The sequence below is a fragment of the Pteropus alecto genome, unplaced genomic scaffold (genome assembly GCF_000325575.1).
Source record: "Pteropus alecto unplaced genomic scaffold, ASM32557v1 scaffold155, whole genome shotgun sequence".
Lineage (NCBI taxonomy): Eukaryota > Metazoa > Chordata > Mammalia > Chiroptera > Pteropodidae > Pteropus > Pteropus alecto.
The window spans coordinates 5,601,515-5,617,041 of record NW_006438113.1 but is presented as its reverse complement, the minus strand read 5'-3'; the positions used below and the strand labels follow the sequence as shown (position 1 = coordinate 5,617,041).

Genomic DNA, 15,527 nt, shown 5'->3' with positions numbered 1-15,527 from the left:
CTGGTGTGGCTCCTAATGTTAGTTTTGGCTGTTTTCACTGGGTTAAATGAAAACAAAAACAAAAACAAACAAAACTCTGTGAACTTTGCAGAAGGTTTCTTATGGCAGATTCATGAGATACAGTCCAAATTCATCCCTGAATCTGAGAGAGAACAAAAGCAACTTTTTAAGATTTAAGTGTAATTTAGGGGAAGCTGTTTATAAACTGATCCGGGGCAGATTCCAAGGGATCAGCTGACAAGGGCGCCCCCTCCTGGACTGCCTAAGAACTGTTCATGGCTCTGTTTTGGACATGGCAATACCAGGACTAATGAAAATTATAATTTTAGCTAACACTTTCTATGGTGTTTAATGGTTCTAAGTGGTTTATGTTATTAGCTTTCTTAATCCTTATAACAACTTTTTGGGGTAGTGATTTATCATCTCCATATTACTTATGAGTAAATGGAGACCCAGGGTGATTAAGTTGTCCAGTGTTATGCAAATAGCATTGGGAACTGAACTCAGGCAGCCTGGCTTCAGACTCAGGCTTCTGGAGCTTTGGGAGATTTGAAGAAAGCATCAAGGTCAGATGTCTCATTTAATAAAACATTGCTTTTACAAAGCATTTCATAGTTTATAGTGTTTTTATGTTTCATCTAATCTTCATAATAACTCAGTGAGGCAGACATTCATGTCATTCTCATTTTGAAAGAGGTAGAAATTGAGACCTAGAGACAGTCAGGGACTTTCTTAGGAAAGTTGTGGGGTGTTGGCATGGATGAGAAAAGGGAACCCTTGTGCACTGCTGGTGTGATTATAAACTGGTTCAGCCACTATAGAAAACTGTGTGGAGGTTCCTCAGAAACTTAAAACTAGAACTACTGTATAATCCAAAAATCCTTTTGAATATATATCCAAAGGAAATGAAAACAGGATATTGAAAAGGTATCTGCACTTGCATGTTTATTGCAGCATTATTCACAAATAGCTAAAATATAGAAACAAGTGTTCATCAGTGGATGAATAAACAAGATATAAGATACACAGAAATATTTTTCGGCCATAAGAAAGAAGGAAATCCTGACATTTGCAACAACGTGGGTGGACCTTGAGGTCATTAGCTAAGTGAGATAAGTCAGATAGAGAAAGACAAATACCTTATGTTCTCACTTACATATGGAATCTAAAAAAGCTGAATTCATAGAAACAGAGCATAGAATGGTGGTTACTAGGGACTGCAGAGGGATGGGGAATTGAGGAGATGTTAGTCAAAGGGTAAAAACTTGAAGTTAAAAGACGAATAAGTCTCGGAGATCTAATACATAGCATAATGATTATAGTCAACAATACTGTAGTATATACTTGAAAAGTTGCTAAGACACTAGATCTTAAATGTTCTGACCACAAAAATGTAATAATCATTATGTCAAGTGAGGGAGATGTTAGCTAATGCTACGGTGGTAATCATTACAACATATAATTGTATCAAACCAACACATCGTACACCTTAAACAAACAATAGTATATGTCAATTGTATCTCAAAAAAAATAATGTAGGGAGAGAAGAAAACCAGAAAATTGTCATGGAGCTGCCCTTGACCCTGTCCGACTTCACATAGGTCCTTTTTCCATAATCTGGGCTGGGCAGCAGGGTTGACTTTGCCATGGCCAAGGCCAAGATCCTGCTTCCTACTTGCAGCCTCGGCTGCTTCCTCACCTCAGTGTTCTCAGTGCTGTCGCCTGGCATTTCTGAGCTGATAAGGCTTTTCAGTCATCACAGTTGGTCTGAGATGTTGAACACAGTTGCACAGAGGAGAGTTCACAGAAGGGGTGGGGGATTGGTGAGACCAGAGCCTGACTGTAGGGAGAACTCAGCTGCCCACTGGGCTGGTAAAGAAAGTGGAGTGAGCAGGACCTTCTTAAGGACCAACGCGTTTGTCCTTTATTTTGTGTGCAGTAGGAGCCACTGAAGGCTTTTGAGGAAGCACGTGGCAGGATTAGAGCTGGGCTTTAGGAGGCTGGGTTTAGTCTCTGTGTGACCAATAGCTCAGGGCCTCATCTTGCTGAGTTCCCAAAACCTGTCTTCCTAGTATGCATATGACTTCTTTCTGCAACCTGTCTGTCATGAGTATTGCTATCTCTTAGTGGCTATAAACTCTTAAAGGCAACTGTCCCTTGTAGGGCACTGGTTTCTATGCTTAGTTTGCAGCCTAGTAACTGCAAAGTCCATATTAGAGTATTTCCCTTGTTTGAACCTCTTGCCACATGCATGGCGGGCATCGTGGTGTCTTAATATTTGGATATTACAGATGAGCCAACTGGGCACCAAAACCTAGGTTTTCTCCCTGGGATGGCTTCCTCTCTTTTCTCTGGAAAACTTCTATTGACCTTTCCAGACCTAATCAGGTGCTCCCTCTCCTGTAATGGCTTCTTGCTTTTTTGTTGCGTGTGAATGTTGCTGCCCCTAAACTCTAACAATACTGAATCCATTCCTATTTTCATGGTGTTAGAGATATTTATTTGTTTTATTTTCCCAGCTAGATTTCAAGTGCCTTGAGGGAAGGGTCTGGTCTATGTTCTCCCTATGCCCAGCTCAGGCCTGGCACAAGTTAAATACTTAATTGGGCACAGTCATTCAAGAATGTATATTGCCTGCTGATCGATACATATGTATTCTAGGCACTAGGATACGGCAATGACTAGACCAAAAGCTCCTGTTAGAGCCTCTGCATGTGACCCCTACTTTCATAATTACTGTATGAGAGACAGACTTCATGTCTCCTTCCTCAGACCTGGGGGATATTTTGTTTCGAGAAGGGGTCTTTAGCAGCTTGAGATTAGAAGTGATTTCTTTTGGGCCCAGGGCTATTAACCTTGTATCCTCCAAATACTAACAGAACACAGTTCTCTGACATGATAGATTGTAGATCTTGCTACATGTGGACTGAATGGAGTTGGAGTAGAAATAGACTATGGGTAAGATTTTACTCCAGGAGAGGAAGGTGACCTGCTTGGACTAGGGCTCCCTAGTCGTATACAATTACAAGAACACAGCCAGCTTCCAAGAGTTCTCTACAAGAAGATTGAATGTTAGAGGCAGATAGGGGCCTGACAAGATGCAATCAGACTACAAAATAGTTGGTTTTAATTTTACACAGATGTTGTTGCCTCTCTTGGCATTTTCCCAGCTCTGGGACTCCCTTTTGAGTTTTAAAGCAACAACACACGGAAGTCTTTTGAAGATCACTTGGCTGAGACAGAATCCTGCCTTGAGGAATGCAAAAATCCAGAAGGCTGTGGAGGGGGGCATCTTAGAGTTTTGTAACCTATGGGGTGACAGAGTTATCAAAGGGTCTCATTCTCCCTCCCCACAACACAGTCACCTACCAACTATCAAGGCCATAGTAAACCAGAGATAAAGGGCACCAGAACTGTAATACCAGTTTTTCCACAACTCATCCTGGTAGCAGAAAGGATGGTCCATGATCCAGCTTGGCTACTTACCCAGCTGGGCAAGTCACTGTTCTTCCTTGGGCCTCAGTTTCCATATCAGTAACATTAGGAGGTTTGACTGGATGGTCCCAAATGCTTTTTTGGCTTTTTGTAGGAAAGAGCAGGGGTTCTGGTATCAAACACACCTGGATTTAAAACAAAGGGAGCTTGAGAGGTGGGATTCCTGTGGTGGAAAGGGCTGCATGGGTTTTGGAGCCAGAGACACCTGGGTTCCGGGCCTGGGGCTGCTCCTTATTATCTCAGATAGTGCAGAAATAGTGATGTGCCCTCCTCCCTGTGTGGTTGGGGGAAGTATCTATCATGAGCTATTACAAGGAAGGTATGCAGCCCAGGGCTAGGCACGGAGAAAGCCTACAGCCAATGTGGTGATGTGGTGGCATCTGGAGAAGCTGGGTGCATGGGCCTAGGGTTTGAGAAGCTGGTCCTAAGCAGGGGTCTCCCAGGAAGAAATACATGTGCAGATGTAGATTTCCATCTAAAGATTGCTTGCTTATTCTGGAACAGGGCTGCAGGATCAGCCCCACAACCCTAAACTGTCATGAATGTCTTTACCCCGACAGGGACAGCCTAGCCCAGGGCTGCTGTCTAGGGCTGGGCCTGCCCTGCCATTCCAGGCTCTGAGCTCCATGCAGCCCACATGGGTGGATCCAAGTGAATCCTGGGACTCTGGGGTGAGGCTTTGGGTTACTGGCCCAGCCCTGGCTTACTCAGTGTAGTGCCTGGGCTGCGGGTCTGGGCAAAAAGCTCTCTATCCCTTTCTAGTGCGTAGGTCCAAGGAGGCTGATGAAGAGAGAAGCCGCCGAGCCCAGCGCGCCCGGGATGAGTACCAGCGCCATTCGCTCCGCGCTATCCAGAAGGGCACTGTCGCTGGCCTCAGCTCCATGTTCCGAGAGCTTGGCCAGAGCCATGAGCAGGAGACCAGACTCTACCACCACCTCCCGGGACCAGGTCCGCTGCCACCCATCGCAGTGCCTGTCAGGTGGGTCCTGTGAGGGTGGGGGGCTCTGCATAAGGAGGTGTGGCTGGGGACAGGGCCTTGCGTGGGGGCCAGCTAGGATCCGGTCCTGGTTCTGCCTCCAACTTGCTGTGAAATTTGGAGCTGGTTATTTCCCCTCTGTGGGCCTCAGTGTCCCAGTCTGTGTAAAGGGGCAGGAGGTGGGATAGGAGTGGGGGTTGGAGATTTCCAATAACTCTGGAATTCTGGGAGTGTTAACTTTTATGGAGTCCAGGATTCCTTTGAGAATCCAAAGAAAGCTGTATATTCTCTTCCCTCCAAAATATGCATATATAAGTACCCCAAAATGTTTGCTTCTAATTTTAAGTGCTTAAAGGTCCATAGATCTCAGATTAAGAACTTGTAATATTAGACCTCAAATGGGTTAAATGTGGCCCAGCGGCTGGGAAACAAGGGCTGGCTACCTTTTGTAACCAACCACAGACAATGCTGGTCCATCCCAGGTTCTGATAGCAGGTTTGCAGATGAGTGCGATGGAATGCAGGAGGGTCACACATATTGGTGTCCCTGGAGGGGTTTGGCAAAGGCACTTAAGTGACTGCCCATAATCGCGAGGATCAAGGCTGAAGAGGTTGCCTGGAGCTTCACCACCTTCCACCTGTGCCCACCTTAGGCCAGTCGCAAGCTTTGTGGCCTCATCATTGCTGAGCAACTGCTGCCCCCGTGAGGGCTCAGAGGCTGGATGGTGAGCGCCTACTGGTTCCCTAAATCACGGTTAATCTGAAGAAGAGTCCATTGACTCCCAGATGATGGAGGGGCTGCCTTAGTTTTGCTTTAATTTGGATTTATGATGATCTATACCCCGCTTCTACCTCTCCCTGCAGTCTAGGGAGAGCTGGCTATGTTTGAATTTCTTCCTTCCTTCCTGCCTTTCTCTTTTCCTTCCTTGTCATTTATGTAATTGAGAAACCGGAAAGTTTAAAAAGATATATGGAGAAAAGACTGACTCCTATCATTGTTCTTCATCTTCTTGGTTCCCTCTTCCCCTAAGGGAACCAGTGTTCTTAGTTTATATAGCCTCCCAGTTCGTTTTTGCAATTGCCAACATGAAAAGTTATATCCTTCTCTCTCTCTCTTTTGCATAAAAGTTTGCATATTCTACAAGGGGGTCTGAATCTTGATTTTTTTTCATTTAACTATATTTTGGAGATCTTTTCATATAAATTCTTAACTATTTATTTTTATTTAGCTTTCTTTTTGTAGCTGCATAGTATTCCACTGTGGGGATGTGCTATAATTATTTATCAAATAATCTATTAATGAACATTGGCATTGTTTGAAATCTTTGGTTATTAATAACAATGCCCTCGATGAGTTATAACCTTGTAGACATTAATTTTACATATGAATACCTATTATTTACAAGAGAGATTCCCAAAAGTGGTATCATTGGGTTAAAGGTTGTGTGCATTCACAGTATTGATGGTTATCTCAACTTGCTCTACACAAGGGTAGTGCCAATGAACACTCTGATCCCTTAGCCTTGTGAACGAATGTTGTTAAACTTGTTTTGTGTGAGAAATAATATCTCAGAGAAAGTTTAAATTTGCATTTCAATTTATGAATGATATTAAGTATTTTTTATATGTTTAAGGACCATTGTAGTTCCATATCTGTCTGTTCATTCCTCTACCTGTTTTTTCATTGTGTTATTGGTCTTTTCTTCATCCATTTCTAGGAACTTCTTAAATATTAGGGAAAAGTATCTTTTTGTTTCTGATAAACGGCTTTTTCCTGTTTGTCATTTGTTTTTAGATTTTTGTGATAAAGAGTCATTCAGGAATTCTTGATTTTTATGAGGTCAGATTTTCTTTTATGTTTCCCAAATTTGGAGAAATAGCTAGAAAAGCCTTCTTGGCATTTTCCCAGGAAGATGATAATTTGTCATTTTAAAGTAAACAGATAATTTATCCTTCAGGACCACATGATGGAGTTGCATGGACCGTGGTCCAGTCTAGCTCCAGACAGGCTTCAGGTAGTTATCAGTAGAGGAGCAGCAGCAGCCACAGTGAGCCATCAAGGGGACCAGGGCCATGCAAATGGAGCAGCAGACTCAGGTACCCCGAGAGGCCATACATCAGCCACCCTCCTGTGGCCCCATGGGACAGGTCTCCGTGGCCTTAACGTCCTCAGCTTTGCAGTACTGGCACTGGCCAGCATATCCTCATCTCACTGTGCTTAGGGACAGACACACATTTTTGCTGGGAGAAAGTTCCAGGTTCAAGAGTAAGGCTTCTGGCCAGTTGGCTTCTTGGAGCACCATCCTAGCATATCATTCTGGTGAATCAGATTCTCTGCTTAGAAAGAGAGGGACAGGAATGAATGGATTTTTCTGGCTGTCATTTTATAACTTCTTCTTGGCATCTAAGGAGAACGAGTCCTAGAAACTAGAGTTTTTCCTACCAAGCAGTTATTTATTTGGGAATGCAAGTGTGAAGGAGGAGGCTAGGACAGGGCTGCTGTGTGATGCTTAATAAAGAGGAAAGACATCTGAGGTTACTGAGAGAGGGAACCCTAACGAGTGAATACAGTGGGAGCAAAGCTGATTGTGAGGGTGTAAAAAAGAGCCTAAAGAGGCAGCAGGGGAAGAAGACATTTAGAGAATAAACTCTACTGATAATGGCTTTAAGCCATACAATGGAAACTTATCCTCTGACTTTCTTATAACATCTTTTCTAAAATCCACACTGTTCACGACTGTGTGTGTGTGTGTGTGTGTGTGTGTGTGTGTGTGTGTGTGTGTGTAAATGGATTCATTTTAGGGCAAGTGAAAATATGAACTAATTCTTGGCTTTCCAAGGAAGTGCTGAACTCTGTATCAAAGTGTAGGGCAAATATGGAGATACTATGAGGGGACAGCTGACATTTATTTTATAAAAATGTAATGACAACAATGGTGTATTCTAAATGCCATTGCCATTAGGTAGATAGCAATGACAAAGTAAAAACTTACTAGGTTTCTTTCACTCAGGTGGAAAGGTGAAAAGGCTGTAGTTATTCAAGCTAGGCCAAAGGCCTGCTCTTCAGATGCTATATATTCATGCAATAAGTTAATGAAATCTGATCTTGCTACATATTAATTCAAAGAATAGTTGGTGCAGTCCTGTTCTGTGTCATGTGCTATTGAACTCTAACTGTGCTTCATGTTACTGTGGCTCCAATACAACAGGGGTCTTTTGTGGCCCCGTCTCTGTATGCATTCAAGAACCACAGTTTGGACATAAAAATAATTAAAATCTTGGCTTACTTGTGAGAAAATATCAAAAAGTATTTAAATCATTAGTCATAAATTATTCAAGTGCCTCTATTCATCTCACTCTAAGTATGTTCAATCCCTCATCATCAAGTCCATCAAAAGTCAACCAGTGCAGTGCTCCATCCCCTCCTCTCTCCCTTCCCTGTGTCCTTTTTATCTCTTGGTGGTAAATCTCAGCCATATCTGGAGCAAATCGAAGTTCTCTAATTTCTTGCTCTGGTCATTGTCCTGATTCTGTCTCGCAAAAGCACAGAAGGAAGCTAGCTGGCAAAGGCAGGTGTCCCTTTAGAAGGCCAGGGAAGAGGCCACACTGAGGGGTAAAAGCAGAATTCTCTTTAGTGGGGATATGGGGTAGGAGACAGAGGACACTCACATATTAATAATTTTGTTCCCATTACATTGGGATCCTTCTTCATGGATACTGATGTTCACTCCCTGGCTATTCTAAAGGGAAAAATGTACCTTTCTTTCCCTCAGACATCCCTTCCTACCCTCTTTTCCAGTGTCACCTGTGTGGATTTTTTTCAAAGCAAGTGTTAACAGTTTTCTTTTGGGAAAAATAATAACAGCTGGTACATTATAATCTGCAAAGTGCCTTCAAATACCTGGACTCATTCAATCCTCTCCACAGGCATGAGTGTGGGCACTGTGCTTATTCATTCTCACAGTGGTCTCTCTCCCCCTCCCTTACCTCTCCCTCCCCTTCCATTCTCCCCCCTGTGTCCCTCCCCTTCCTTTTCCCTTCTTCTTCCTCCTTCCCTCGCACCCCCTCCTTCTCCTCTTCCCTCTTCCCTTCCCTCCCTCCCTACACCTCTCTCTCCCTGGCACTCCCACACTCCCTCTCTTCTCAGCAGGACTTGGGAGCGCCCCCTGCGTCCTGTTTCCAGGGAAGTCATAGTCCGCTGGTTTAAGGAGGAGCAGCTACCTCGCCGAGCTGGCTTCGAGCGGAACACCAAATCCATCGCCCCCTGGTTCCATGGTAGGATGGCTGTCTGGGTCCCTGGGGCAGATAATTTCTACATGTCTACCTCTCTCTGGGGCTGAGAAGGAGGTCCTGAAGCACTGTTGTAATCAGGGGAGTAGAGGACTTTTGACTCTGCTAATTCCACTCTGCTCCACAAAGACTGGCCACTCACTCTCCCAGGATTAAGATCAGGTGTCCTGGCTCACCTGGGTGAGAGTAGAGTGGAGAGAGGTCCCATGTCTGTCATTTACTTGCACATTGAGTGTCTGAGTTTAAGGCGCAAGTTTTGATTTCCCCAGGACATATGCTGAAATACTGTGTGACCTTTATTGAGGCCCTTAGAGACAAAGGTATAACGTCTCTGAGCAGGAGCCCAGGAGGGCACTAGGGATTCTGAAGATGCATTCCCTCTTTCTGTTGGGAAGGGATGAACATGACTTTTGCCAACTGCTCTCACCTCTAAGCCTTCTTGGCCATCAAGAGCTCCTCAAAGGCATCTTCTCTATACTCACAAGACAATGAGCTCTCAGTGGACCATGAGCTCCTGGTGGGCAGGGCCCACATCTTGTTGTCTGAGCCCGCATCCCTAGATCCTGGCCATAGCCGGGCACACAGCAGACTCTGAGAAAATACTTGTCGATTAGATGACAGAATGGCTGCATGAAGAGATGAAAGTTATCCAAACATAGAACCTTAGAGCTGGGAGGCTTCCCGGAAGTCTCTTATTGCTTCATTTTATAGATAAGAAATAAGGCCCAGAGAGGGGAGGATGTTTTCATAAGGTCACTAAGACTTGTAAAGTCAAGTTGGAGAATATATCTCATGGCTCATGACCCCAGTCCAGTAATCTGAACAAGTAGAGGCCTCAAACAGGGAAACAGGACTGTGATTGCAGCAGCAACATGTTACAGAGAAGAGGGGCTGTTGGCCATTCTACCCCTCTATATCAGTTAGTGATTGCTACATAATAAATCACCTCCAAACTCAATAGCTTAAAAAATATAAGCATTTATTATTTATTCATGTGTTTCTGAATCAACTAGGCAGTTCTTCTGGAATGGGCACCTCAGATGATCTGAGCTGTGCTTGCTTATGTGTCACCAGACAGATGGCAGGTCAACTGGGGCTGGCTTATCCAGGATAGACTTGGCTGAGACGCCTCCCCTCTGCTCCATATGGTCTCTCATTCTCCAGGAGCCTGGCCAGACTGTCAGATTTCTCTGGATAAGCTGCATCTTGGCCTTGCTCCCTGAGTCTCCCTCCCTCATCAGTGTCGAGCCCAGGTTCACCCAAGGACTCCCCTGGTCAGAATGGATCTCTCCTACTACAATTAGCACTCATCTGATTTTTACCTGTCTCTGTTTCCCTTCTGCGGGCCTCCTGGGAGCTTGGCCTGTATTTCCTGTGCCCTGGTTATATGAATTGCCCACCTGCTTCCTGGTCAGCTTCTAGGTATTCTCAATGCCATCCAGATAGAGAGATGAACCCAGTGTCACAGTGGGCACTGGAGATTTGGGATCTTGAGGGCCCTCACAGGCAAGCTCTGGGCATGGCTCTATGTCCAGGAAAGGCAGCCGGAGTGATTAGCAGAAATCATGCATAGGTGAGCAAGGCCATGTGTACCTTCATCTCCACCTCCAGAACCCAAAGTTTGTGAACTTTGGAGTAGTCATACTCTATAGATGCGATGATTGAGATGAAGCACTGTTAAGGGACTGCCAAAGGTCACAAAAGTCACAGAGGGACCACTCGGTCCAGGCTGCAAGGGTGTCCTCATTGGTTTGTCTCTTTCGCTGTGGCCCCTGTACAATTCATCCTCCACACAGTAACCTGAAAATCTTTTAAATATAAATCAAATCCTGTCACTCCACTGCTCAATACCCACTGCTTCCCTTTACATTTACAATGAACTTCAAACTCCATGTCAGAGCCCACAAGGCCCAGATGAAGGGTCCTTCTTCCAGCTTCATGCCACAATTCTTCCCTTGCCCACCTCGTTTCCATAGCTCTGCCTTTTTTCCTTCTGCCTTAGGCCCTTTGCACTTGCAATTTCTCTGCTTGCTATTGTTCTTTCTCTATCTTTTCACATGGGAGACACATTCTGTTTTTCATCTCAAATATCCCCTCCTTGCAGAGGCCTTTCCTAAACCCCTTACTTAAAGCAGACTTTGCCAGTTTCTCTCAATTCACCATGTTTATTTCTTTAAGAGCACTCACCCAGTTGGTATTTATCTTATTTGCTTAACATCTGTTCTTCTACCTGAATGTGAGCCTATGAAACTAAGGCCCTCGTCCATTTTCCCCAGTGCCTACCATAGTAAATATCCATGGGAAAAATGGAAGAAGGCAGACATGAAGTGTTAATATTGGAATTCAACCCCAGTCTTTCTGATTCCAAAGAATAACCCTTACTTCTTTGCACTGGGCTCTGGTGGATGTGTGAGTCCCCTCAGGGCCTGATGAGTGAGGTTGAGCTGGGAGCAATCAGAAAACCCAGAGCCACACGTGGGAGGTTAGGCTAGCCTTCCCAATTCGCCATGTGCTCGCTGGGGCCAGGGTCCTATTCCTTAGGCATCTCTGTACTCTCCCCTCACGTCTGCTTTTCATCTGCCCAGGGATCAAGTAAATATCTAAGACAAACTCAATGTCTTTCTCTGTTGCCATTGTTGTTGAGCTCTCCAACTCAATTACTGGCATCCCCATTGTGTCAGTCAGATTATGCTTAGTTATGCTACAGTGACAAATGATTCCAAAGTGTCTGACTTCCACCAGCCAAGACTTATTTCTTACCCATGTTACATACCCACTGGGAGTTGGTTGTGGACCTTAATCTGGGCCTCAAACAGAAGGTGTTGTCTCTATTGAGAGCTCTAATGGTCTCATGACAGAAGGTAAAAAGAAGCATAACCAACCACATACTGGCTCCTGAAGTTTCTGTCTGGACTTGAAAGACACTATTGTCGCTCACATTTCTTTGGCTAGAGCCAACCTGGCATCTGCAGTGTGGATGGTTTTGAATGATAGTAGAGTCTGTTATAACCACCATTTACTTTTAGACCCTTTCCTACTCCTTGGCCATCACTTATTATACAAAATATGGAGTGGCTCTTTATAGCCCAGAAAGATGACAGTCAACATTCCTGGGTGACTGAGCCAGGTGTCCCTGGAGCTGCTCCTAGGGATTCCCTGCCTCCTGCTTCTGTCCTAGTTATGTGTTCCTGTAGCCCTGAGAGAGTTTCCATTTGAACCACTGGTTTATTTTTCATTCATATATTAATATAAGCATGGAAACAACACTAACATCTTAGGCACCTGTGTAGTACAATTCAAAAGTTCTGTGTAGATGATGGTTTGGCAGGAGACTGGTTGCTCTGTGGTCCCCTCAGGCAGTGAAAAGTCACAGCAGAGGTGCTCAAATTTATCTTTAGCTTCCATCCTGATGGAAAAAAAAAAACAATGTAAGTTTTATATTGTCACAGAACAAACAGAACCATGATTTACTCTCACAACAGTGAAAAGTCACAGCAGAGGTGCTCAAATTTATCTTTAGCTTCCATCCTGATGGAAAAAAAAAACAATGTAAGTTTTATATTGTCACAGAACAAACAGAACCATGATTTCACTCTCACAATTTATGTAACTGATTTCATGTTCTTTTGACAGTTCTATCATAAAGCATGCAGGAAAGTTGCTAACATACGAACTGGAGCTATTTAGTGACAAATTTTCATTGATCTGCCACAGAATGAAAGAAAAAGACTCACATATGGAGGGTAGCCAACTATCTTCACTTGGAAAAGACCGTCTCATATTCTAAGATGAAACCCTTTTCTCAATTTTAGTGTCAAAATGTCCTATTTTTTATGACTTGATGGAGATAGTATGCCGTAGTTATTTTTATATATTGCCTTTGCTCAGAAAAGCAAAAAGGTAGCAGCTCCATTTTGGTTTCCAAACTCTTTATAGTAACTTTACTCATACCTAAAATCCCAGCGTGTGGAAGTACTGATACAGTCCAGCGTCTCTCCCAATGTAAGAATTCCCTACAGCTCTGCTGGTAGGACTTCTCGATACTAATCCCTACAGAGATGGAGCCTACTGCCCCACAGACAGCCTGCAACTGTCTTATTGTTAGGGAGTCTTTGCTGCAGGTTGATTGGAAACTGTGCTCTCTATGGGCTTGGCTGGACATCTAGGCGGGGGTGGCCCTTTATCCATGCATCTCTTGTGCTCCTCCTGGGACCCAGGAGGCTAGCCCAGGCATGCTCTTCTCAGGGACCAGAGAGCAAGTGGCAGCATGCGAGGCTCTGGCAGCCTAGTCTTTGAACCAGCACATTGTCGTTTTCACTTCATGTCATTGACCACAATATATCACAGAGTTCAGGGGTGAGAAAATATATTCTGCTCATTTCGTGTGAGTAACTACAAAACTCTGTGTCAAAGGGTGTGGAGACAGAGAGGGGAGAATTCGAGCCAATAATGCAATTTATGAGAAAACTAATGTCATTTTTGTTTTTCTCTTGGGTAAAACCTTCCGAGTTAATTAGCTGGATTTTAGATGCAGTTTAAAAATGACTGCCATGTCTTCTATTTCCTTCTCCTCCCTCAAATACATTTGGATGTGTTGTGGTATAATGCAAAGAGCAATGTAGACAAGGAGTCTAAAGATATGAGTCCACTCTAGAATCAAGCAGCTCTTCGACCTTGGGTGTGTCCCTTAAGTTATCCATCTGTGAAATTGGGATTATAACATCGACTTCACGGGATACTTATGAAAATCAAGCCAACAAATGTGTTTTGCCCACCGTAATCAGCCATGTCAGTATGAGTGCTGATGTCTTCTAGAGTCTGAGGTCAAGCACCAGAGACCTCACCTTTAGGAAACGCAGTTTAGAAAAATGGGCTCAGAGCACATTCAGGGCAGGGTAGGGGGGGGGAGTGGCTTCCCACTGCTACCATGGCGTTCCCAATAAATTCTCTTCTGTTAAAGAGAGATAAAGTGGTAAAGTCATTCCTCATTTCTCCTTTGTTCATTGTTATGTTCTAGGGGTTATAAGAGAGACTTAGAGTTATCCAAAAATACTCTGAGAAAAGCTAGTACATATAAGCTTGGCTTTGGGAAAAAAATATATTTTTGGATTTTGACCTGTATCTAAAATTATTAAGAACATCCTCTGTCTGCACATTGGCTCGGTTAGAACTTGTTTCTCTTCTTGAGCTTTACTTTTAGAGAACAATCACAGTGTAGTCCATGGTTTATTGTCTTGGTAACAACTCACTGGCTGTCTTGTGGCTGGCTTGCCCTTGGCAGGGAACGATGTAGCTGGAGTTGGTAAACTATTCCCACAGCACTGTGCTCAGATGTTGGGAGTGAATCTCAAGCATGGTCTCACCTTCAATGGTCATTCTTTTTTTTTCCTTTTAATTAATCAATTAATTTAAAAAATTATTTTTGGTGATATTGGTTAACTACTGTATTCTAAAGAGAGTAAGGAGATCCAATTAAAAGGAAAGGTCCTTGATCTAGAAATGTCGCTATGTTTGGATATGCACTTTTGAGAGGCAAGCTTGAGTGAGCTGAGTTGCTCCGCATAACACGGCTAGAAGTCAAGGTTCCTGACTGGCAGAGATGGAAGCAGAAAAAGCAAAGGAGACAGCCAGACAACATGAGGCTGTGGACCACGCTGCCCCAAATCATTGATTTTTTGTTTGTATGTTTGTTTGTTTAATTAATTTATTTTTTATTATGGTGACATTGGTTAACTAAATCCAGTAAGTTTCAGGTGTACAGTTTAACAGTAAGGCATGTAATATGTATATATTGCATTATGTATTTATCACCCATAGTTAGATTTCTTTCTGTCACCTCATATTTGAGCCCTTTTACCCCATCTAACTCTCCCCTCCCCACTTCTTCCCTATCCTCTGGTAACCACTAGAGGATATTGTCCATGCCCATGAGTCTCTGTTTGTTCTGCTTGTTTGTTGCTTTTAGGTTTATATCCCACATATAAGTGATATCATGTGGTTTTCAACTTTTTCTGTCTGACTTATTTTGCTTAGCGTGATTATCTCAAGGTCCATCCATGTTGTCGCAAATGGCAGTATTTCAATCTCTTCTTATGACTGAGTAATAGTCTATTGTATATATGTACCACAGCTTCTTTACACAATTGTCTATTGTAGGACGGTTCAGTTGCTTCCATGTCCTGGCCACCATTAATAATGCTGCGATGGACATTGGTGTGCAAATATCTTTTCAGATATGAGTTTTCAAGTCTTTGGGGTAAATACTCAGTAGAGGGATTGCTGGATCATTTGGTAGATCAATTCTTAGTGTTTTGAGGAACCTCCATACTGTTTTCCATAGTGGTTGTACCAATTTGCAGTCCCACCAGCAGTGTATGAGGGTTCCTTTCTCTGCATCCTCTCCAACATTTGTTATTACTTGTCCTGTTGGTAATAGCTATTCTAACAGGTGTGAGATGGTTGGTATCTCATTGTGATTTTGATTTGCATTTCCCTAATAGCTAGCGATGATGAGCATCTTTTCATATGTGTGTTGGCCATTTGTATGTCTTCTTGGGAGAAATATCTGTTCAATAGACTAGTGGTTATCAGAGGGAATTGAGGAAGCGGGTAGTAGATAGGGGTAAAATGGATCAAATATGTGGTGACAGAAAACTAACTAAGGGCGGTGAACACACAATGCACTATATCTATGACTTACTGTTGAATTGTACACTTGAAACTTACTGGATTTCGTTAATCAATGTAACTCCCCCCTAAAAATAAAT

General features: G+C 43.5%; 1 protein-coding gene across 1 annotated transcript in view; it reads left to right on the top strand.

The window, feature by feature from the left end:
• Nucleotides 1-15,527, top strand: part of SH2D4B (SH2 domain containing 4B) — a 97,406-nt gene that overhangs the window by 53,725 nt on the left and 28,154 nt on the right. Inside the window, exons 5-6 of the mRNA XM_015592206.2 lie at nt 4,258-4,474; nt 8,621-8,745. Coding sequence (XP_015447692.1) covers nt 4,258-4,474; nt 8,621-8,745 — 342 coding nt within the window. The remainder of the gene's footprint in view (nt 1-4,257; nt 4,475-8,620; nt 8,746-15,527) is intronic.